At 36.6% G+C, this 26,033-nt stretch overlaps 1 protein-coding gene across 6 annotated transcripts in view; it reads right to left on the bottom strand.

Annotated features, from left to right (window-relative positions):
- Positions 1–603: 603 nt before the first annotated feature.
- mybpc2a (myosin binding protein Ca) overlaps positions 604–26,033 on the bottom strand; it is a 68,332-nt gene continuing 42,902 nt past the window's right edge. For all 6 annotated transcript variants that reach the window (XM_021471480.3, XM_073943583.1, XM_073943586.1 and 3 more), the window contains 21 exon segments: positions 24,886–25,058; positions 24,637–24,769; positions 22,377–22,501; positions 21,872–21,977; positions 16,419–16,579; positions 16,130–16,295; positions 15,497–15,603; positions 15,390–15,419; positions 15,158–15,300; positions 14,276–14,435; positions 14,056–14,160; positions 12,126–12,314; positions 11,888–12,022; positions 11,612–11,779; positions 11,320–11,408; positions 11,032–11,227; positions 7,332–7,471; positions 3,439–3,598; positions 3,170–3,306; positions 2,870–3,056; positions 604–999 (listed from right to left, as the gene is read on the bottom strand). In XM_021471480.3, the coding sequence (XP_021327155.1) occupies positions 968–999; positions 2,870–3,056; positions 3,170–3,306; positions 3,439–3,598; positions 7,332–7,471; positions 11,032–11,227; positions 11,320–11,408; positions 11,612–11,779; positions 11,888–12,022; positions 12,126–12,314; positions 14,056–14,160; positions 14,276–14,435; positions 15,158–15,300; positions 15,390–15,419; positions 15,497–15,603; positions 16,130–16,295; positions 16,419–16,579; positions 21,872–21,977; positions 22,377–22,501; positions 24,637–24,769; positions 24,886–25,058 (2,842 nt within the window). In that variant the 3' untranslated portion in view covers positions 604–967.

Genomic DNA, 26,033 nt, shown 5'->3' with positions numbered 1-26,033 from the left:
AATTAATTTAAATCGTTTTTAGATGCAAGAGGCACATTTAACTTCATTACTACTTATTATGATGTTAATGTCCTGCAGCTATTGTTGAGCAAGTTAGGTGCGCTATCTGCTGGTCACTTCGAGAAGCTTTTGTTTATCTCCTGCAGAGTTTCCTTAAGCAGACCCAAAACTCTCATCTTCTCTCCAAAGGTACGTACTTGCCATTTACTTTTCTTTTCCTATCCTTGTTTTTGCTGCTAAATTATTTCCTAATTTTAGTTTAGCCCATTTCTTAAACCTACCTTATGCCGCGCGGATCAGGGTCCTGGGTCGAGTGAACTGATAAGGCCGCAGCTTCTCCCAGCGGAGCCTTGGTTGTGTGTTTGTTTTACGGGTGTGTAAATTAGCCGTAATTCGTTTGCTCAGTAATGACGTGGGAGAGAGCTAATTGGGGCAGTGTTGATGGGTGCGTAAATGAGTCTCTAGTGTGATATGCTAATGAGACCCTGATTCTCTAACTCTCCTGGATCAAGCTTGCAGACATAGGAAATGAATGATGTTTTTGCCCACAAACAAACGTCAATGACAACTTGGAAGTTTGCTACAATACAGAACACATTTAGGTTGTTTTCATGTGCTTTTATTTCAAGCAGTTTAACTTGGCATAAGGACAAAGCATAATCCAAGAAAACTGCTACTTTATTATTTTACTAAATAAACATGATTCTGCCTATGATAAAACAGTACTGGTGTTACCATAGTTGTTTTTGTCGTACCATGTAAATACCATACTAAACGAGTAAGGGATATTATTTATTGCAAGTATTTTTTATTTTCTTTTTTTGTTAGAGGCAGAGAAAGTAGTCTATAATGATGGTTTTATTCTAAATCAATCACTCTAAAATGTATTGCTTTTCTGACACACTCATGATGCCCAATATCACTGCTTTACAGCCACCATCTTTAAGGTATTTTCTTGGTTGTGTCTTCACTTCTTCGCTTCCTCCTTCTCTGTTACGACTGAAGAGAAAAAAAAACAAACACACATACACAAGATGTTACATTGGGTTAGAATTCATATATAGGGTTAAAGGCTTTAGCTGCTCATAGTTTAAAATACTACAAGTAGCCAACGTACAATTTGTCAACACCTAAAATTAAAATGTAATTCTGGTTGGATAATATGGATTACCTTCATTCAATTAGTTGTGTTTAAGTGGCGGTTACTGTACATTAGCGAAATTCCAGCAACAATTTTTTTCACAAAATGGCCCATTGTCAATATAGAGATCTTTAATTAACAGGTCTCATACTTTCAAATGAAGCAACTTTCTGATGGTTTGCGAAGCAAATTCACAAGACTAAAGTGAACCCTAAATCCATATGTGGATATTTTTCACCTCACTTTTATCTCCAGATGCAAATTCCTGTTGCAGCGTTTGAGTTTTGCTAGTCAATTTTTGCGAAGCATCCTTAAACCTAATCGTACCTTAAAGATTCTCTACACTAGATGGAATTTTCCATAATTTATAACGCAACACTTCCTCTGATTACCTCTGACAGAAGGTTTAGACAATCCACATTTTAACTGGTGGCAGTGCACATTATTTTACATAGTACAGAATCAATTGGAAAAATCTGCTAAAACAGAAGCACTGCTTGCTCACATGTGCCATAAGCTGACATGATCAAACAAATCAAAACAGCCTGAAATGTTGATCCCAATCTAAAGCCTCTTTCGCGCATAAATTCAGAAAAATACATAGTGATGCACAAATTAGCAATTTTTTTGCCATTATTATGAATTTTAACAACAAAAAATTGAACAACAAAAAATGTATTAAAAAATGTTTTAATACATTCATAACCGCGTTCGTGTTTTACTGTCATAAAAAAATGCTAAAATAAAAAATGCTAAATTTTGCTATCTATAATCCATAATAATAACTCCTGTATAGCAGTCCCACAACAAACTTTCACATCTGCCAGTCGATGACACTCGAATTCCTTGTCAGAAAAGTCTAGTGTAGGGCTGGGCAATTAATCAAAAAGTAATCGAAATCGACATTCAGCACCCATAATCGATCAAATTTTTCCAAGTCAATTTTTTTAATTATTTTCCCTACTGCGTCTGGAGTTACATGACTGCGCTTGATTTGGGCTGATTTATATTTCTGCATGCATTTGGTCTGGCGCAGGCTTCTTTCGGTCGCATATCAGCACACCTTTCAAAAAATTTAACTACACATTGAACGTTATTTTGTTTAATGAAATGTGTGTTTTAATTTCAGTTGTTCACCATTGATGTTCACTCTTCATTCGAAAATCTTTCACTTGTAATATGTGAGCATATATACGATACTTGTCAATGAACTATGAGGGCAAAAAATTAAGTAATCGGTGATTAATCGTAATCAAGTTAAAATGTTCAATTAATCGATATTTTGATTTTAGGCCAAATCGCCCAGCCCTAGTGTAGTGACTGGAAATAAACTTTATACATTGTTTGGTATAATGTTAATGTTGTTTTCGTTTGTTTACATAGATGAATATGGCCACGGTGTAAATGCACAGTAAGTTTCAGTTACGATCATATTGCCACATTCTATCGTTACGATAACATGATATTGCTGACTTTCCTGAAAATAAATACCAAAACAATAACGCAACTAGAATAACTACAGCAGTCACTATCGTCGATCTCATATAAAGTACGAGCTCGAGATGACATAGGATGACGTGTGTGCAGAAGTTGTAGTGATGTCCCATTTCTTAGCCGTAAAATTTAAAGGGGTAGGGATTCAAATTGGGATTGGGCCAATATATTGTGCTTCACTAAACATTTAAGTCAGAGTTACACGATGGAGCCCACAAATGCTTTTGGCCATACCTCGAACCTCCAGCCTGCACTCCACTTCATCCTCTCCTAGGTCGTTGATGGCTTTGCATGTATACTTTCCGCAATCAAACAAGCTGGGCTTACGGATGTTTAAAGTCAGCACACCCTGGTTATTCTGCATGAGAAACTTTGGATCCTCTCCAATAATCATCTTATTTTTCATCCATATAATCTTTGGCTGGGAGGAGAACAAAGGAGAAGGAGAAAGAGAGAGCATTGTCGCTTAAGTGGCTTAAAAACGTCTGCATGGGTGAATGGGTTTATTTAGTCACGCACTATGCCAACACTTACTTTCGGGCACCCACGGACGGCACAGCTGATGGCAGCGCTGTAACCTGCCACAACAGACCTGTCCACCAGAGGAGTGATAAACTTCGGAGAGCTGTTCATGTCTTTTTCCTTGTAGGGTTGGGGTTTGTATTGAAGACCTAAAAGAAAGAGACAGTTAGAGGAATGCACATTACATACTGCATATCACTTCAGAGACACAATTTGCAATAATGTTCATGTAATGCAATATTCAGTGTTTGGAGATGAATTTTTAAAGGCCATGTAGGTACCTGTTTTGGCGATGACAGCTGTGTTTTTGCTGAGGCCAGCTTCCTCACTCATGCCACAGATGTTCTCGCTGAAAATACGGAAGAAGTACTCGTTCCCCATCACCAGATCAGACACAGTGCAGCTCGGCCTGCGATTGTGTTCAAGAACCGTAAACCACTCCTAAAGCAAGTAAGAGAGAGATTTGTGGAGAAACAGGCTTGTTAATAAAGAACCTCCGAGTGGAGAAACTTAAAAGAGACATTTGTACTGCCGTTGTGGTTAAAAGTATGTTGGGAAACAATCAGTAAATAGAGTATACTTGCCCTGTGCATTGCATTGGCTATCTAAGTATCTGTCATTGTATAGTATGTTTAGAATGTCTTATTTTGGTGTCACAAAAATGTAATTAACAAAAGTAATTTTATAGATTCTTAAATTTTATATACAAAAAAATATTCTTAATTATTGTTTCAAATAACTTCAAAATATGCGTGAAACCATTTTCACCATTGTTTTGCATAATAGATATTTAAATCTTAAATATATTTATTCATTAAACATCGTGCCTGTTCCGAATAGAGTTGAAATTAAAGCGCTCCTATTATGGGTTTTTAAAAATTACCTTCCTTGCAGTGTGTAACACAGCTCTAAGCGAAGTGAAATATCAGCTTAAATCTGAAAGTGCCATCTTTAAAACTATTCATTCATCTGTAAAAGCATGACATCGACACTCAAGCTCCATCCATTTGTTGCCGGTGCAGACCTGGGAACATTGAAACCCCTACCCACAAACACTGTAGTAAAAAAAAAGAGAAGACAAACACTGTAGCAGATCATGGTTAAATCATGTTGTGAAGATGCTGTGCTCTGAAGTGTGAGGTAAAGTTAGTTTTATTTTCCCTACCCAAAGATGAGGCTGTGAAGAGTCAGTGGTTGAAGTTTATTGTTGCAAAATACCTGCGCATTATATCCCCAGACTTTTGCTGTTCTCGTCATTTTTCTGACGAGTGCTTCAGCAATGTACATGCTAACAACGGGGGATTCGTTGGCCGTTTGTTAAAGGAAGGATCAGAAAAGACTATTGATGTATGGGACTTTGTCAGAGCTTGACAGGAACTTTACAGTACACAGTTCATGGATTAGTTTCTTCCTCCATTTCACAAGTGTAAGCTCGATTTAAAACGGTTGCCTCCTTGTTTTCTAGCAAAATGTGTATTATTGTTTTGATTTTTGTAACCACTCCATGAGGCTTGTACTGTATCTGGTTAACTCTTAATATTCTCATATTGTGTCTAAAAAAAATGGACATGTGCCGCTTTGTTTACAGAGTTAAATCCGTTTGTGAGCTCGATCCACTGTCGTTTGTCATTGCTATGGCCACCGTCAGCTCTTCCTACACGCGTGCGGCAATCAAGTTTCAAAATAGTTCAGCTTTTGCCACTGTGTGGATTAATACAGAATGTGTGTCATGGTTCAGAATAGAGCAATCTCTATAGAGCAATCAGAATAGAGCACCCCTGCAATGGGCTCACACATACACTCTGCACTCTATTTCAACAATGCTGATAAGCTGTGGTGGGCAATTTTCTTACGCTGAACATAGTTGACTAAACGCAACTGACTGGGTCATCGGACCAGTCAGTGCAGATTAGCATCGCGCTAAGGAGGAGTTTGGGAACAAATGAACAAATCATATGGGAGTCATTGGAATAATAAGATTAAAATAAATGCATATTATAAGACAATGAAAGTGTTTTTTATGACCTTGCATGCATATCAGACTGGTGTTGGAGACCCCAAAACCAAAATATTACCTTTTTAAATTGAATAAATAATTATGCTAAAAATGTAAAACAAAAACCTAGACAACTTTGTCAGACGTTTTAAGTTGTTAGAAGATCAATCATTGAAAATATGAGCGATTGATCTACTTCTAACAACTTAAAATGTCTGACAAAGTTGTCTACAACCAAAATATGACAATTTTTTAATGCATAATAGGGGCTCTTTAAATAGAAAAAATTACTATGGTAAAATTTTCTTTTTTAAAATCGTATCCAAAAATCGTTTTCAAAATATGAACGATTGATCTTCTAACAACTTAAAACGTCTGGCAAAGTTATCTAGACATTTCAAAATATGTCATCAAATGATTCTTGTAATAAGCATGCCTGAAAAAATCTTTCTTTTTTTGCACAAGTGTATTAATTTTTTATCCAAAGCATAGGCTGCCTACAAACATTCAGGAGAGTTTATTTATTTAAAATGTGCAACATCCAAGAATATTTGATGCAGAAGAGTCAAGTTCTTTTACACAAGACTGTATGTCTGTTTGTCAATTCTAAGAACACAGAGAACAAAGTTGTGTTCTGTGCCCTCGTGTTTTTTCTAGTTAGCATTACACGATCAGTCTCCAGAAGAAAGCGTTTGTACGTTGTTCTTGACTGATATTAGGCATCGTAATTAAGCATGTAGTTAACTTATCACAGATCTTCTAAAAAAAACATTTGTTTACTTAATTGTAAATATGTAATGCATTTTTAGATTTAAAAATCTTGTGAAATGCAAAATTTTACTTTTTATTTTGCTAGCACACATATGTGGACATAGACACCAATAATTTAATTTTAATACGGTTAAGACTATTGACCTTATTCTCAAATGCGGAAGAGCGCCTGTTTTCGCGATTGTCTTAGAACTTCCGTTTCAGTCGCCTTTGGGAGAAATGACAAGGAATAATAAACGGCAAAAAACGGTCAAACTACTTGCTCTACAAACAAATGTTTGCATGACTATACAGACCAAGTAGAATAATACAACAAGGAAATATCAGTTTGCAACATCAAACAATGAAACGAGCAGTTTTTAATGTCTAAAAATGAATGGAAGTGAATGAGACCGGAAGTCTCGTGCCAAAAAGATTCAAATGGCAGCGCCCGCTCGTCTGCGGAGAATAAGGTCAATAGTCTGATTAAGAGTCTACCATGTAAACAGCAATTATTGATAATTTAATCCTACTAAAGTCATAATCAAACTAAAAAGAAGTGGACATGTGGAGTATGCCGATTTTAGTCACATTATTGAAGTGCAGTACAGACATATAAACACCTTAATCACTGTCATGTAGGATTTTCGCCTCATTTTGCGACAGGATAGTCTATAAACATACGACTGTTTGACACTATTCTCTGTACCTACTGAGTCAGTGAAGGACCACAGACACTTGAATCATGAAATTACAGCGTGCGGTATTAAAGTCCATTAAAACTACACTCTTCCTGTATGGAGCTAATAACATGCCAAAACAAACTGAATTTGAATTTTGTTGATTTGAATTATTAATAATTGTAATTTAATAAATCAGAATTTTTATGGCATTAAAATTGTTTTGAATTTGATTTTCTTAATTTGAAATAAATTTTTGATAACTTGAATATTGAACATCTGAAATTTTAGACAATTTAATTTAAGGCAGAATTTTTTGACGTATTCTCAAACTTCAATTTTTTGTGTTCTGAATTCAAAGACCTCAGAAATCATATTTGTAAAAATACAGTTTCAAGTCTTCAAGATTTAGAAATTCAGAACATCAAATTGAATATTCTAAAATTCAAAACCAGAAATTCATATCGTGAAACTTTGATCGTACAGAAAGTAGGTCAGCGGTCATCAACAGGGAAGAGTTAACCATGTCCCTCTTACTGTTAGTTTGCTATGAAGGAATAATGCACAAAAAGAAAGTCCCACCCCTAATTAATATTCCGTTTCAATTGGAAGTACATCATCAAAGTGAAATATAAGTCTCAGAAACCTCTGATTCATGCTGACTTTAAGGGACCTAACCAAACCTGCTAATTAGAAAGGAATGTCAACATATAGTATATTTGGCTAAGAGGTCCCAATCTGAGTTTACCTTGGTTTTCTTGTCAGCCTTCTGGACGGTATAGCCAATAATATCAGTGTTGCCATTGTCTTTTGGAGGCTTCCACTCCAAAGCAGCATTGAAGCCCCAAACATCAGTGACTGTGACAGCCATTGGTGGCCCAGGCTTGTCTATGGGAAAGAAATGGGAAAAAAATTGCTGTAGAGCTTGACACCGCTACACTTTTCTAATTTGAGACTAATTATCATGAGCTAATTGGAGAAGAAGCTACAAGTGAGTGAGCAGAGGAATGATAAAAAGAAAGGGGGATAAAATAATGAGGAGGAGGAAAAAGAGAGGGATTGAGCACATGAGCGTGAGGTAGGGATAGTAAGATCAAGACTAAAAAAAAAAAATTGAGAGCGAGAGAGTTCGAGTTTGCGGCTGGGAGCGGTTGGCATTAATCCTGGGCAGGCTGCTGGGATGCTGGCAGCAAACTGTGACTAAATGGCTGTCTGGCTCATCTGAAGGGTTTTTGCACTCTCATTAGCTTACCTCCCAGCGGGAACACAGAGTGAGTGTCCCCTAATCCTATCCTAATCCCGTTCAACACCAGGAATAATCCAAACAACACCCCGCAGAATAATCCCTGCAACCGAACTGACCTATGACATCCTCGATTTCGGTGAAAAGTGTAACTGTTTAATATGAAACCTTTCTGACAGTTTAGGAGGTGGAAATTTAGTGTCACTTTTGAAAGTGATCCTCAAACAGTTTTCTCAGGATTGCAAATTTAAACAGACAAACGCTTCACTTCGCAGGGAAATAAACCTTTTGAACTTTGCCGTTTAATCCTCTAAATTTGTCATCTAGCGATGTCTATAACGTTGATGTGAGTGATCTCCGCAAATTATTGAGCAGCTTCTTCAACAAACTTAAAGGAATGGTTCACCCCAAACTCTTTGTTTTGTTGAAGATAAAGGAAGATATTTAAAGAATAATAATGTTGGTAGGGCATCACGGTGGCACAGTGGGTAGCACAATCGCCTCACAGCAAGAAGGTTGCTGATTCGAGCCTCGGCTTGGTCAGCTGGCATTTTTGAGTGGAGTTTGCTTGTTCTCCCCTCTCGCGTGGGCTTCCTCCACAAGTCCAAAGACAAGTGGTATAAGTAAATTAAATTGGACTAAAAATTGTCTATAGTGTATGTGTGTGTGTATGTGTGTGTGTGTGTGTGTGTGTGTGTGTGTGTGTGTGTGTGTGTGTATGGATGTTTCCCAGTGATGGGTTGCAGCTGGAAGGGCATCCGCTGCATAAAGTTGGATAAGTTGGCGGTTCCTTCCACTTTGGTGAACCCAGAATAATAAAAAGGGACTAAGTCGAAAATAAATGAATGCATGAATAATGTTGGTAATCAGGTAGTTGATACTACTCAATGACATCCATGGTAAAACAGCTTGAAGGTCAAAAATGTTAATTTCAAGTTAACTATCACCTTAAAATACAACTTAGGAATGGCTCACTCAGATATTTTGCATCAGGATTGTTATTAAGGTAAACTGCACATTTTGTGACTACCGCCGTACACATTGTGACAGATGTCTTTGGTCATCTAATCACATCTCATGCCGTTTTCTGAGCATCTAGCCATGAGCAATGCATTTTTATGACGGCATGTCAAGCTGAAAAAATTCAGAGAGACAGCCTAGCGGGCAGTGTTTATATCGCACAACATCGCTTGGGGCCTCAAGGTCCTTTCACAGTTCTGTTTGACTTTTTTCTCCTCTTACAGCTTGCTATCGCTCTTTTGGTGGTCAAAAAGGGAAAGTGGTTAAAAGATCATTAATTACTGACTAAGTCACTATTGCACACTAGTAGTCACTTAAAGAGTCATGAAACACTAAACGTTTTTGTTTGTGTTGCACATCATGAAACACAATGTTAGCATTGGTTCTTTTTACCAGTAGGATGAAACTGATTAATTTTGTGCTTTTCACTACTAATGGGTCATTCTTTTCTTTTTTTTAAAGATTTATTTTTGGCCTTTTTCCCTTTATTAGATAGGACAGTATTTAGACAGGAAGCGAAGTTGGAGAGAGAGAGAGAGAGAGAGAGGGTAGGGTAAGGAAATGTCCTCGAGCCGTGATTCCATCTCAGGACGCCCTGACAAGCTACTGCACCATATGTCGACGTGCTAACCACTAGGCTATTGCGCCGACTGATGGGTCATTCTTGAATGATTCGTTCATTTTGAACAAATGTTCAATGTGACTTGGGAACCATGAGTTCTCTCAAAGGTGCTTTCATTCATTTTTCAAGTCTTTTGAGTTGTTCATCATGTAAAAGGCAGAAGCCAATCATATGCATTTAGAGCCGGAAAAAGATTTGATCCGGTCATCTCTCGAGTCCTCGGTTTGAGTCCTAAGTTCATCCCGTGAAAGACCGAAGCCAATCATATGCATTTAGAGCCAAAAAAAATTTGATCTGTTCATCTCTTGGGTTCTCGGTTTAATTCCATCGTTCATCACATGACAGACAGAAGCCAATCATATACATTAAGAGCCAGAAAAAGATTTGATCCGTTAAATACTCGAGTCCTCAGTTTGAGTCCTTCATTCATCACGTGAAAGACAGAAGCATATGCATTTCAAGCGTTTACACTTAGCTGATGATTGGTAATAAAGCTTGTTTGGCATGCTGTCCCTGGAGAGAGCCCTGAGCTCATAAGAGCCTTGATCCCGGACCTCCTCTTGTTTGCAGGGCGAGAGGAGAGTTTGAGCTATGAGGATATGCTGCTGGTTAAATTTCATCTATGGTGCTGATTTTGTTCAGTCAATTTACTTATGTCTCATGTTTTAGACTGTGGGAGGAAACCGGAGAACCCTGGGGGAAACCCACACGGGCACAGGTAAAACATGAACTTCGCACAGAAATGTCAACTGGCCGGATAAAGACTCGAACCAAAGACATTCTTGCTGTGAGGCAACAGTGCTAGCCACTGGGCCGCCGTGCTGCCCTATAGAGGAAAAGAGGGGGAGAGGGGGTCGAAGGGAGGATTCTTCAAGACGATGACTAAGGTAAGACACTTTGGTTATTTATACTAAGTTAGGAATTGTCTAATTGGTGAATCGTACGTTAGCTAATCCACATCAATCATAAGTGTGTGATCCTCTCGAAATTAGTCTATAAATAAACTTCACTTAGAGCCGGAAAAAGATTTGATCTGTTAATCTCTCGAGTCCTCGGTTTGTCTCATCACTCTTTACATGCTGTCCACGTGATGAATGAATGACTCAAAATCCCAAAGACTCAAAGGGTGAACTTTATCATGTATCCTTCTGGCTTAGACTGTGTGCATTGGTTAAGATTATATGTGACTGTCAGTGTCACGAAAACCAATCACTTAAATTTGAAAACATGAAGAGGAGAGCTGAGCAAAGAGTCAAAAATACCATCATAGACAATAGACCAGGTAAACAATAAATGATTATTTTCTCTTACTTATGGCATTCTAGTTATGACTTGTTTGTAGTGTGATCAAACGTTGGGCTAGTTGTATGTGCTAGAAAGCAACTCATAATAACATATTAATGATATTTTGGCAAATTTAAAGAAATGACTAAAAATAAATTAATAAATGTTTGTTGAAATAAACAAGACTCAAGTCTGAGTCAGTAAAATGATCCAAACTTCCCATCCCTACTGTTTACATCTTCTGGATTTGAAATTGGCACCTGTGATTTGAACACTTGCCTACAATCTGGATTTCAAGATTTGCTTTGTCCTTCATGTTCTCAATCTGCACGCACAGGGTGTACAGACCAGAGTGCTCTCTGGCTGACTGCCTGATGAACAGGATGGTGTCCTTGTCACTTGTGCGGATATTCACCAGCCCAGTGTCTACTGGTGCGCCATCCTTCAGCCAGGTCACCATCGGACGGGGTTTGCCCTAATAACAGTTGACATGGTGTAAGACCAGAGACTCAACAGCAAAGTAGCACCGCTCAGTTCAGAGCAGAAGAATGTATGTGCATGACTGACCTGGAAAGGAATGACAAGGTTGACCTTCTCACCCACTTGTCTGATGAACTTAGTCCTGAGATGCCGTGGGAGACGGATTTTAGGACTCTCTGAGAGAGATGGGGAGGAGAAAAGACAGAAGAAAACATGCTGAAAATGACAAAATGGAGAGTGGGGTGTTTACATCATGTTCAGTGCGTCATAGGCAAGTCTGATTTGCCTATGATCTATGCTGACAATTTTGGTTTCAGTGAGCAATCTAGATGACCAAGAGTTGTGTTTTTGTATGTTTGTAGGCATGTATGAGTCTCACCAACAATCTCCCGAATGGTGACAGCTTGCGCCAGCACAGCCCAAGGGCTAAGGCCAGCCCTGTTCACAGCTGTCACCCTGAACAGCATCTTTTCTCCAACAGGCAGCCCTCTGACCCTGAAACTATTCTTCTCAACGGGTGTCTCGTTGGCCTTCACCCACTCAGTGGCTGTAAGTTGCACCAGCGGCAAAGTAAGCGGCAAACCAGCAAGATATATAAACATGTCAAAAAAAGATCAAAATCGATTACGTCACTGTGATGGTTGTGATGGCTCACCTCCCTCGACACAATATTCAATGAAGTAACCGTCGAGACCACCAGCTCCAATCCTCTCAGGGGGAAGCCATTTTAGAGCACAGGTGCCATCTGTAATGTCGTCCACTGTCAGGCGAGTTGGTTCACTAGTTGGAGCTATGAAGGAATAGGACAGCAGGGGGATTTATGCCAACTGAGATTGTTAGAATAAAGTATAATAAACCAAACGTTACCGCAGGCTGTCTGATAAAGAACCAACCGATGGGCATGAAGGGTTGAGAATTGGCGCTGGGCTGGGAGATGCCAATACCATTAACGGCAAACACCCTCATCTCATAGAACACACCCTCAATCATCTTCTTAGCTTCGTAGGTTGTGGACTCGTAGATGTCAAAGTTCAGCTTTGTCCACCTGGAGGAGCCCTTCTTCTTCCTCTCCATCAGGTAACCTGGAAATACAGCCAAAGTTGAAAGTGGTTTCCCACACATTTGAAAAGACAACTCTTATCTTGCTTAATGGTTTATTTTATTATTAAGTCATGTATACTGTTACAATTCAGAACAGCAAAAAATGACTAGGAATAGTCAAATGGGAAGACAAAAGGTCCAAAAGGGTAGGTAAAGGTGTAGTTGTTTTAAATAGACTCATAATTGTAACATATGAACACATGATGGCAGGATATAATCTCCTAATGTGAAGAAAAATGTGAGATATAAACCTGTAACAACAAATAATCACAAAATTTAAAAAATGTCATAATTGTGCAATGTATACCCTCAGAATTACAGTATATAAGCTCAGAAAGGATATTAAAACTTATAGACTGATTTTTGAGATACAAAACATAAATTGTGTGCCAGAATTAGACCTGCACAATGAATAGATTTTAAAATTGAAACGTGATTTGAAAAACCTTTTCAAATCACAAAAGCTGCAATTATTTTGAACAGTACTATGGCGAGGGAGGTGATTGTTCATTCATTCATTCATTTTCTTGTCGGCTTAGTCCCTTTATTAATCCAGGTTCGCCACAGCTGAATGAACCGCCAACTTATCCAGCAACTTTTTACGCAGCCGATGCCCTTCAAGCCGCAACGCATCTCTGGGAAACATCCACACACAGTCATTCACACACACACACTACGGACAATTTAGCCTATCCAATTCACCTGTACCGCATGTCTTTGGACTGTGGGGGAAACCGGAGGAAACCCATGCGAACACAGGGAGAACATGCAAACACAGAAACGCCAACTGAGCCGAGGTTCGAACCAGCAACCCAGCAACCTTGCTGTGAGGCGAACGTGCTACCCACTGCGCCGCCGGAGGTGATCATGAGAAATTAAAACGATCAAACTAACGTTAGTAAAAAGCCAGACTTCCACGAGCCCCTATTTCACTGCTATTTAGAAAAAGAAAGCTGTAAACTCCATCTCTGCTCTGCTTATCTATCTCTCTTTTTCTGTTTATTTACTATAAATGCTTATGTTGTTCCATGCATGTACTTGAGTTTTGTTTGGTACATTCAACGAGTGTTTTCTTTGAGCAGGTAAAATTAAAGGTACAGGTTATACTGTTTATCTGACTGCTTGAATTCAAGAACAAAATTATGAAAAGATTTCATAAGTATAATATTTAGTTGAATTTAAAATACTGCAGTTATTTTCTTAATTTGTCATGACAATTGACAACTTTATTGGGAAAAAATGCTTTTAAAAAAACAGTAGACTAATGTACATTGTGATTATGCTTGGTCTTTTTTTGGTGCTGTTAAAACCACCACATCAAACATGCAGCTCGTTTATGAAATTATGATAAATTTAATTTTAAATCGCAATTTTAATCAGATAAATTGCAATTGGATTTTTTCACCAAATCATGCAGCCCCAGCTATAATTGTAAGAAAGAAAACCAGAAATTTAAAATTTAATTAAACTCAGAATGCAAGATATAAACTTAGAATTTTGAGGAAAACTTAGAATCGCAAGATATAAACACTCGATTTCTGACTTATAATTTCAAGTTATTTATTATCTTGCAGTTCTTGCATTTTGCAGATCTTTACTTTTTCTCTAAACTTTAGGAACTTTTTTTTTAATCTTTTTTTTTTAAATCCTGTAGCAAAAACAAACTTCCATAGATCCACAGACAAAATATTGCAAGATTAAAGAGATGAGAATCTGGTTTACCTTTCACTGGAACACCACCATCAAATTTGGGTGGCTCCCACTCAATAGAAGCAGAATCTTCTCCCACTCCCAAACACTTCACATTCTCTGGTGGATCAGGCACATCTGAATACAGCACAGAAAAAAAATAATTAGGCTGAAGATTTCTAATGAACAGACAGGAAAAATGCAGATATATAAAAATATAGGGTTGCATTTGCATTTGTTTAATGTAACTCACCAACTATCTTAACAAAAACGTCAGCCTTGTCCTCTCCTGCTGGGTTGGTTACAGTGATATGATAGAGGCCCTCGTCAGATCTTTCAGCCCCTTCAATAACAAAACAGCTCAAAGCCTTCCTGGTCTCTACTCTCACGCGTCCTTCTGCTTGTGAAATCTCCTACATCAAAAAAAAAACAAAAAAAACATGTCTTTGAGCAAGCCAAAATATTGGAGATGTTATATCTTCTATGTTCTATATCATGTGCAAAATAAAATATATATTATAAATTGGCGGTGGCAAAGTGGGTAGCGCTGTCATCTCACAGCAAGAAGGTCTCTGGTTCAAGTCCAGGCTGGGTCGGTTGGCATGTCTGTGTGGAGTCTGCATGTTCTCCCTATGTTGGCATGGGTTACCTCCGGGTGCTCTGGTTTCTCTCTCCAAAGACATGCGCTATAGATGAATTGGGTAAGCTAAATTGTCCATAGTGTATGTGTATGAATGAGAGTGTATGGGTGTATCCCAGCGATGGGTTGCAGCTGGAAGGGCATCGGCTGCGTAAAACTTATGCTGGATAAGTTGGCGGTTCATTTCGCTTTGGCGATACCTGATTAATAAAAGGACTAAGCCGAAAATAAAATGAATGAATGATGAATTATCAATTGGGAGTATATTTTCATGCTGGAAAGACTAATACGAATTGGTGTTCATCAGTGGTCTTGTAGTAGGGTCTTCTGGTTAATCTGTTTGACCAATGACCTAACAGGTTTTTAAGCTAAATGGAATTTAAAATGCACAGTGCGGGTCTCTTCGGCAGGGTTTTCTCACTCAAGCTCCTAAAAGCAAGCCCACATGGGTCACAAAAAATGAGAGTATGTGACCATTTACAAGCAGGCTCTCACCATGTCTCCTTTTTTCCATGCGACAGTGGGAGGGGGCTCGCCTGTGATGTCAACGTCAAAGCGGAGCTTGTTTCCGGCAACGACGATAATGGTGTTTTTGTTGACCATGCTGCCGGTGGCGTCCAGGTGAATTTTTGGTGGTTCTGGACATCAAACAGAAAGGATTGTGGTATGAAAAAGAACCGTCACAAAACTATATTGTTAGATTTGCTGTTGCACAAAAGACATTTACCTTGACGTGGAACGTAATCAATCTTGATCTCTGTGTGTACGAAAACACACAGTTAGCCACTAATGAGATTTAACATGTGGAAAAACAAAACTGAATTACTCTCTTACCCAAGAAGTTGAGTTTGGCAGAAAGAGAAAGAGCATAGCCATCTGGCACAAACGTGTAATCTCCTGCGTCCTCAGGTTTTACATCACTGATAACCAGCTTGTGAGTCCTGAAATAAAATAAAAAAACGTATCTGTTCAAGAATAACTGCCTAGATCATTTGTATTCATATGGATTTGCTTTAAATCTGTCACAATTTTCTTTGCTTAACATGTGTATGCACAACACTAGCATGCTTGTTTCTGTTTAATAATGAATTTGAAGTATTGTAAATGAGTGGCCATCTGCACAAAATTGTCTGTTTGCATAAAAGACCAAACCATTTCCATATTAAGGCTTTCTTCTCAGCCATTCCTTTAAGCACCCCAACACATGTGGTTTTGGCTGTTCCAATTTAAATTTGTACAGTTTAATTTTTCATACACATGCTTAGTGAGTGAGACCTAATGTTACCACAATACAAGAAGTGTAGCCAAGAAAAATCAATAAATGTTACTGAAAGAAAACAAAAGAGCATAGCTGACATTTTTGATGACTAATCGGTTTTAGGGTCCTGGTATAAAACAATATTCGCGAGGTCAAGGATGAAGTGAGCTTGCTTATGCATCAATCGATAAGCAAGCGGATTGATATACCTGCCAATGTGTGACATTTTGATGCGGTCACTGGCGACAACCTCAACCCCATCCTTGAACCACTTGCCAGTCACTTTCTCATCAGAAACTTCACATTTGAAGACGGCCTGTTCTGCTGCCTTCACTGTCAGATCAGCTATACTTTGCAAAACTTCCAGTTCTCTCTCTATAGAACAAAACAAAAGGACAATGAGGCAACTGATTCTAAAAATAAGCACAGAAATAATACTGAAATATCGGCCAACTGGCAGAAGGGAGAGCTGTCACTTTATTCTTTCGAAAGAAGTACCTTCCACTTCAAGCTCTGCCTTGGACTCCCCTCCGCTGGTGTACACATAGTATGTCCCGATGTCCTCTGTGGTTGCTTCATTGATGATGAGCCAGTGCTTTGTCCCATCTTTCTTAAAGCGATACTTTCCATCTCGGCTCAGTTCCACACCATCCTTCATCCTGAGAGAGATGAAGAGAGGGAGAGCGAGACAGAGAGAGACTAAGATGGAAATAATGTTCATAAGAAGAAACTGAGGAAGGCAATCTACTCCAAGATGAAGGAAGATAAAAGAACGACTGGGACCCATAGAAAGGGAACAAGGATGGACAAAATGGGACATGACAGAAAGAGGCAAAGCCAGAGAGAGGAAAATCTGTGCAGGTCTTTGATACAGGAAAACACTTTAGGGATGGATCAGTTTAAAACTAAACTAAGATCCTTAAGATACTTAAGAGGCTGGATTCTACTAGAGACAAATTAATTCATTCATTCATTTTCCTTCAGCATAGTTCCTTATTTATTAGGGGTCGCCACAACTAAATCAACCTCCAACTATCCCAAAATATGTTTGATGCAGCGGATGCCCTTCAAGCTGCAACCCAGTACAGGGAAGCACCTATACACACTTATCGGCTAAGGCCAATTTAGGCCAATTCACCTATAGCGCAAGTCTTTGGACTGTGAGGGGCCCCCAAGCACCTGATGGAAATGCATGCCAACATGGGGAAAGCATGCAAACTCCACACAGAAACGCCGACTGGCCCAGCCGGGACTCGAACCAGCAAGCTTCTTGCTGTGAGGCAACAGTGCATGAAACTGCCAACACAATTTTATGGCAATTTTTAATATTTTGATCTTGTGGTTTACTTACTGTACTTACTCCCAGGGCCGTCTATATCGAAGTTGATATTTAGCCGCACCATGTTGGTGTTTCATAACATCTAATTTTTTATGAGGTGTTACGAGGTGTTAGCCCAACCATCAACTCCCAACCTGGAGTACCAGGACATACACGCATCCAGTACGGACAATTTAGCGTACCTAATTCACCTATAGTGAATGTCTTTGGACTTGTGAGGGAAACCGGACTGTACCACGCTTAAATGATCTAAGATGATATGGCAGATCCTGGGATCTGTTAATCTTGATAACGGATATCTGGCTTATTTGGTTCTTCAAACAAGTTTGCGAATCAGATCAAAATGTCTGGATAAACAACTCTTATATGAGTTTTGAAGAACTAAACAATCCTGGATCATGTCCAATCGTCAATATCCAAATCCAGATAACCAAATAATCCATCTACGTAGAACAGACCCCTGGGGTCCATTCTTCCTTCCTCGCTTAAATGTTCTAAGATGATATGGCAGATCCTGGATCTGTTAATCTTGATAACGGATCTCTGGCTTATTTGGTTCTTCAAACAAGATCACGAATTAGATTAAAATGTCTGCATAAACTGATCTGAGATTCCTGCATGTGTTGTGAAGGACTGATCTATCAATTCCCGAAATCATGATCAACAATGCAACGATTGGCTGACGACACAGCAGCTTAATGACATCATCTGATTAATATTCAATTATCCATGGGAGCAAAATTACAAAAAATTTGCAGTCAACAGTTTGTTAAACATGATATGCAATATCTCTACACCTTGTTGTGGGCTGCAGAGCGGATTTTACTTATAGTAGCCATGGTAGTATTTTAGTACCCGTTTTTTAATCAGTGTAAAGAATAACTGGATGTTTACAAAAGCATTTTGGTAAAGGTGTCTGCAACTTTTGTGAAGCATCAAATCACTGGCATATTAACTGTCAAAACATGTTTATGACTGCATAAATGTATTATTGCTTTAAAAAAGTCACATACTGTGCATTTCTATTATCATACACAAATTGTACTAAAGCGATCTAAAAAGTTTATATCAATAAGTTTTTTCTTTGCACCACCAGGTGGCAGTCTTTGTACTTTCATTCCAGGGGTGCAGATTGCATAAGTTGTATTAATGTATATATATTTCAATATCCAGATCCAGCTAACTGAGTAATCCACGTACGAAGAACAGACCCCTGGAGAAAACCCACATCAAGATTCCCCATGTAAACATGCAAACTCCACACAGAAATGCCGACTGGCACAGCTGAGACTCGAACCAGCGACCTTCTTGCTGTGAAGTGACTGTGCTAACCTCTGCCGCCTAAAAATAATTTCTATAGCATAAAATTGCTCACACAATCTCATGGCAAATCATAAAATTTTGATATAGGGGGTTATTGGTATCATTGGTTTGTTTGTATGATCTCATTGGTATATTTTAGTATGTTTTGTTTGGTAGGGTGGGGTTTGGTGAATGCTTCCCGCTAAAAATCATACATTTTCATTCAAATGAAATCGTATGATAACATACAAATTAGCCACTTTTCTGACAATACATAAAACAGTTTAGTTACCACATGAGATCAGGAATTAAAATTTAATTAATTAATTTTTTTTCTAATGATTTTCTAGTCATAGGTTTCCACACTATCAATGCCTACAAGAATCAGCTGCAGTTATACAGTGGTTACAACACTTATTTTTTGTTTATATGGGTTGCAGCGCCCAGGACAAGCAAGTACCATTTTAATGAACAATATAACACTTCACTTTTTCAAGAATTGGCAGATGCGATCTTAAAATGGTGGGAAAAAATGTCAAAATGAGGTAAACTTGTAATTGAAATCACCCACAATTATAGATATAATCTGGTAATATAATATAAAATGTCAAAAATTGTGAGGAGTAATTTCATGCAAATGTCAAGCTTGCCATAGAAAAAAAAGTTTTCACCAATATAGCAAAACCCTTTTTAAGATTTTTGTGTGGGCGTGTGTTTTACAGGACTGTAAAAATACTCAGAAATGTCAATGTTTTCAAACAATTATATTTGATTTACCAAAGTCACAATCACATGACTATCACACCCATAATGGAGAGATGTCACATCCATAGCAAAGTTTTGTCCTCATAAATGCAAATATGTAAAATACAATAAAATCAATATTTTTTGTGCAATAGAGAGCCAACTCTCATCCTTTTGTTTAGAATAATTTCTTTTGGGTTGTGCAGTTTAATTCACAGAATTTCTTCAAATTATGGTGTACACTTTAAACTTGCTAACTTTTTTGGTCACATCCAAATTACATGTTTATTTTCCTCATTTAAAATATAAAAAATGTTTACGGGTTGATTTTTCTTTCTGATCCCAAAACTCTGTGGTTCGTAGTTTTGGAAAAAAGATGTTTCAACATCAATATACAGTTCTCAATATTTGAGTACACCCCATTTTAAACGTGAATATTTTTATCTATTTTTCAGTGAATATGGGTAATATATATTGCATTTAAATAAAACAGATCTATTAAACATATTTATTAAAATCATATTTTAGTCATCAAATATATTTAGAAATTTAAAGATAATAATATTAAAATCAAACAAAATATTGCAAAAAAAAAATACACCCAACAAAAATTTTACTAAATTTATTTTATATTTTGCTTCTCTTGATTTTATTCTCTTTTTAAATGTGTATTCAATATTTTTCTATAACATATACATTTGGGTGTACTTGTTTTTGAACCAATATTGTAAGTTATTTTGTTAGATAAGCTTCAGATTTGGCTTCTGTACTGACTAATCTAATGTATATGCACAAAGATATTGTATAGCTTTCTATTAGAAATAGGAATTTAAAAGCTAGATTTGTGAGGGCTGTACTTGTTTTTGCTGAGCACTATACATCCTTGTGATTATCATCCTTAATGTTCCAATATACACCCAATATATATAGTCAATATTCAATATCCATCCTTGTGAATTTATGTTTTAAGATTTTTACTTCAAATGTCACATCATAACCCTGGATTCACTCCGATATAAACTCAGGATGAAAAAAAAAAAAGAGAGAGAGAAAAGTCAGGATTGTGCTATATGAACAAAGTATTGTAAAAGATTTTAAGATATATTTAGAATCACAAGATACTTAAGATTTGCGTCTTATATTGAGAGACTGCTACAAGCAAAATAATTCATTTATGTTGAAAATTCACTTGTATTCAATCGTCAAATTGAAAAAATAAAAATAAAAAAGATCACAGTGATGAGTACTGTATACCTAACTGTTTTAATAATTAATTAATGACATTAAAGCTGAAGGTGTTCATAATTTTGACACCAAGTTGCATTTCTATGGCAACACTATTAGCACCTACTGTGCATGAGTCAGCTGTGGTCAGGGTTATTACATGGGTTAGGGTTTATTATGGGTAGGAACATCCAAGTTAAGAAATACTATTTTTATGAACGACATTACACACACATCAAACACCATAATCTTGCACAGATCAATATTTTCGCTTTATTAGGTATCAGTGTAATAACTTAGATTTGCTTTATGTGGTTTTCTGACACTCAAGAAGCCCTTGACTTGCTTTTTACGAATCACCAAGGACCTCGGTTTCAGCTAAAAATCTCCCTGTGTTATTCTGATGAAATCTTGGATGGCCTGAGGGTGAGTAAATTAACAGCAAATGTAGTATTTTGGAGAGAATTATCCCATTAAGACCTGAATGTTCTTCCATCTGCTTTTCCGAAAATGGCTAATATGGTTGAAAAGCACAAGCAGTCACAGACAGAGAGGTAATGACAGAGAAAAATGCATCATCTAAAACTAAATGTGCCATTTATTACAGGCTAATAGGTTTTTGTGGTGTTTGACACGACTATAGTACTTGTTAAATGATTCATTATGTTCAGTAATTGTTGGTAATTAGATGAAAAACAAAAAAAAAGCAGTCAGATAAATTGCAGGTTAGTTTTATTTAATGTTAATAATGGCGTGTTAATGTTGAATCATTATAATTAGCAATATTGACCTTCATAATGGGATTAATTTAATGAGCTGGTGAGGTGTTTAGCATTTTAATATGTAGCTTGTCAGCTAAATCAACTAGTAACCACCAGTTTGGTCCATTAATAACACCCTACACTACAAGCAGGACAAGAGTTATATTAAATATTTAACTATATATTTATTAATTTAATTAAATATTTAAATTTAGTCACAAAAGTATTCCATCCAATAAAGTTTAAATCTTCAATAATCAACATTAACAGTTTTATAGGGCATGAAAATCCTCTTTTGTTAACTGTTTGGACAGAACATAGCATTTATTGATCGTAGTTGACCATCTATGAATGCATTATTAACAACCAAATCCCTGCTTGTTAACATTAGTTAATGCACCAAGAGTTAACATGAACTAACAAGTAACGACTGTATTTTCATGAACTAACATGAACAAATACCGTAATTAATGTATTATTCATTATTGTTTCTGTTACTAAAAGCATCAACTAATACAACCTTTATTGTAAAGTGTTACCAAAATAATATGACCACTTGATTTATTAATATCAAAACTCACCATTTGACATTGGCTCCCTCGTCAGACACTTCAACCTCAAACTCCACTTTATCTCCCTCCACCACATGGGCATCATCCAACATCTTAGTGATGGTGACAGGCGGTTCTGAGGTGAAACACACCAAAAAGTGATTTGTATATTCAAACACGCATTAAACAAAATCAGTTTTACAAGAGAATGACTTCGAAGTACAGAAGACGCCTGTACAATATGAACAGGAGCAGATGGCGCACATTCATGATGGACAAAAGTGATACCTTACAAATATGGAAGAGCTGGCTCAAAAACAAATGGCTCAAGTAAAAACAAGGTAAGGACAGACAGAATGGACGGAATTGAAAAAGAAAATCAATAGGACAGATGGCTTCCGCTCAAGGACAGACGGGCCACAGGACAACGACAGATAAGCAGACGGAACAAATGAGACAGATGAATTTCCAATGAATGCGTGCGGTAATGATGCAGGTCATGATGATAATGAAGATGGGGAAAATGACAGTTTACCTTGGATAAAGACCTCAGTGAAACTCTTCTCCTCTCCCACCACACATTCGTACGCGGCATCATCAGCGAGGGTGCACTTGTTTATAGTGAGCTTGCGGATGCCACCCACACTCTCAAAGACATATCTAAGACAGGGAGAGAAATTCAACACAAAGGCATTGATCATCATCCTTCCCATCATGCCCACCTGTGACACTGTCTGTCTGTTTTCATTGTGATCACTAGCTACTGTAGGCTTCCATCCAAAGCTGCAAATTGACATTTTTTGCAATTGAAACATTTTGTATTTGCGAATAAAGCTTTGTCATGTTTTCAAAAGAATAATAGTATTTTATTTAGAAGGGAGAGCATTCAGTGAATAATGAAATAAATTCCCTCCAAAGTAAATAAGATTCACCTCAGAACTGCAGAGGACACACAGAGTAACAGACTCTGTCATGTTATCATGCATTTTCAGGTGGGTACATGATGTTTGGAGAAACGACTGAGGATAGATAAAAAAAATGTAACTGTTCAAAATCATTTTTGGGGCTTTAACTTGGAGGTTTTGTCTTGTTACTAGTCCAAATATGAAAAAGTCTGAAATTAAGATGCCTTTTCTAGACCAGAGGTTGGGGAACCTATGCCTCACATTATTTACACAGTACATTTTACTTGTTTTCAGAAAAAAAACAAAAAACAAACTAATTAAGTGAAGTTTTTAAACTCATTTCGAGAGGAGCACTTGATATGATGGATAGTGGCTGGTCTCTCATTCATAATCATCAGTAATAATACAATAAGATTGATCTAAGCCTACTATAAATAGACTGATTTCACCCTACAGCATTATCTTCGTTTTGGAAGAATCGCCCCTTCCACCCCATCTCCTCCTTTTCCTTCTTTACTAGGGGGAGCTCTCGATACCAACGGATCTCAGACCCCCTTACATTGTTAAAGACTTGATGGGAGCCCTGGGCTCAATTATCAATGAGCTCAGGGTTCTTTCCTGGACAGAATGCCAAACCTGCTAATAGTGTCAAGCAATAAAAAGTGTGAACTCTTGAAATTAGTTTCTCTTTAAAACAAGCAAAATAATCTAAAAACAAGTTAATTTTGCAACAACATTAGGAAAATATTTTTTGTAATTTTTGTAGTTTGTGCACATATCTTATTATCAGATAAAATGTAAAAAAATATATATATACAGTGTTTAGCATAACTGCGTACACTCCGTTTTGAACATGAATAATTTTATTCATTTCTCAGTGAATATAGGCAATGTATTTTGGTGCATTTAAACAAAACAGATTTATTACAAAACAGATATATTTATTAAAATCATATTTAAGTCACCAAATATATAATTAAAAATTGAAAGATAATACTATTACATTCAAGAAAATATTGCAAAAATATACAACCAACAAAATTTCAACTAAATTTAAAAACAATTTTTTTATTTTTGCTTCTCTTGATTTTATTCTCTTTTTAAATTTGTATTAAATATTTTTCCATACCATATAAATTTGGGTGTACTAGTTTTTTAACCATTATCGTAAGTTATTTTGTTACATAGCTTCAGTACTGACTAATCTAATCAAATGTATATGCACAAACATAACATTGTATACTGTAGCTTCCTATTTAAAATATGAATCTAAAAGATAGATTTTTGAGAAGTGTACTAATATATGCTGAGCACTGTGTATTTAAATCAATTGAACATTTCTATGGATCTTCATGTTTTCATTCTGTGCTTCTTCTTTTGCAATAACCTTTAATGTGATCTTAGAGTAGACCAAAACACCCCTTATGAGTACACATTTTTTGATACTGAGATTTGAAATTGGGAACCTGAAAGATAAATAAAAAAGCTTTCTGTTGATTTTGGTTTGTTATTGAACAATATTTGGACGAGATACAACTATTTGTAAATCTGGAATCTGAGGGTTTAAAAAAATCTAAAGATTGAGAATATCACAACGTTAAAGTTGTTTAAATTAAGTGTGTAGCAATAAATAAATCAAAAAATGTAAAAAAAAAAAAATTAAAACTAAATAATTTAATAGAATTGAAAGTTTATTTTACTTAGTCTTTAATATTTCCATGATTATTTGGCATAAAAGAAAAAATAAATAATTTCAACCCACACAATGTAATACTGTAAAAATGAACTAAGCAACATAAGACTTTTGTGAACCAGAATCACAAATTTGCATAAAATGGAAAATAGCTAATAATGATTGGATGTTCAGTTAGGTGACTAATATTTTCATACTTGGCCGAAGGTTTGATCTCCTGTCCATTTTTCAGCCATTTGACTTGAGCATTAGGGTCAGTCAGCTCCACGCTAAGCTGTATCTTCTTTCCTTTTTCCACAGAGTAAGCAGGATCCAACTTCTTTAGGAAAGCTGAAAAAGAAACAGTTAAAATATATACAATCCTTGCTGGTTTATTATAATAAACATATTTTAATAATGTATTTAAACACTTCATATGTATGTGAATAAAGAACCATGTGTCTCACCATCACTTTTTTTGGGCTCCCCCTTCTTCATCTTCTTCAATCTTGTAAGCATGCCTCTTAGATCAGTGATGCCGTACTCAAAGGCAATCTTCTCATAATCACATGGTTTGGCATTTTTCAAAATCTCCCACACATCCACATCCACCTCAGGCTCCTCCTTCTGCTTCCTCTCCCTGAGGTACAGTGGAACCAATATTATTATTAATCATCTCATTTGTTTGTGATTTAAGGCCCCATTCACACCAAGAATGATAACTATAAAGATAATTGTAACAACAATACATCAGCATACACCCAAATGTATGATAACCTACACTGTAGAAAATTAAATGATCAATTTGTCCTGACAGCATATGTTTTTAGATCATTGTAACTTATTAAACTAAGTTAATCATGTTTTAGCCTAATTTTTACGCAATTTTACACATTTTATATGTCAGTTTAACATAATATAAGTTTAATGGAGTCATAAAGTTTATTTGATTTGGCTTAAAAAATTGAGGCAACCAGGATTTTTTTTACAGTGTACTGTTTAGTATAAAAATGCACTGCAGTTGTGTCATCTGTAGGGCCAGACGGAATCTGCGGACGTTTTTTGCTAATTTTGCAGAGAATTTTGGTAGAAATCTGCCGATTTCTGCTGAATTATTTTGGGAGTATCATAACTAAACCGTAAGATGTGAAATAAAAAATAATATCTTTTTAACTTTTATTTAATGTTTAAAATGCAAATACAATTAGATCCACTTTTTTTGGTAAACAAAGCAAATCTCTCATATACAGTAATATATCTACTAAAAGACTAAAAAATATTACTGTGCAAACTGCATTGTACATAAACCAGAAGACAATTTTTATATTAATCAATAATATTACTGTAATTAATTTAAAAACAGTAAATATAAATTTACACACATTTACTCGAGTAAATAAACAAAATTAATGATGGGCTAAAAATCAGCAGAAAATCTGTGGAATTCTGCGTGCACAGATTCTGTGTGGGCCTACATAGTTTAAGCTCTTTAAGCATGTTTGATTTTGATTGGCTGGAAAATAAAATATTGTGTAATTTACCAATGTTGTCATTACTCTGTTCTGGTTTCTCATTACAGTTGTGGTATATACTCACTCATTGTTTTAATTTGGCA

Source organism: Danio rerio, chromosome 3 (assembly GCF_049306965.1).
Source record: "Danio rerio strain Tuebingen ecotype United States chromosome 3, GRCz12tu, whole genome shotgun sequence".
Taxonomy (NCBI): Eukaryota; Metazoa; Chordata; class Actinopteri; order Cypriniformes; family Danionidae; genus Danio; species Danio rerio.
The sequence above is the reverse complement of the archived record's forward strand: the minus strand, read 5'-3'. Positions and strand labels throughout refer to the sequence as shown.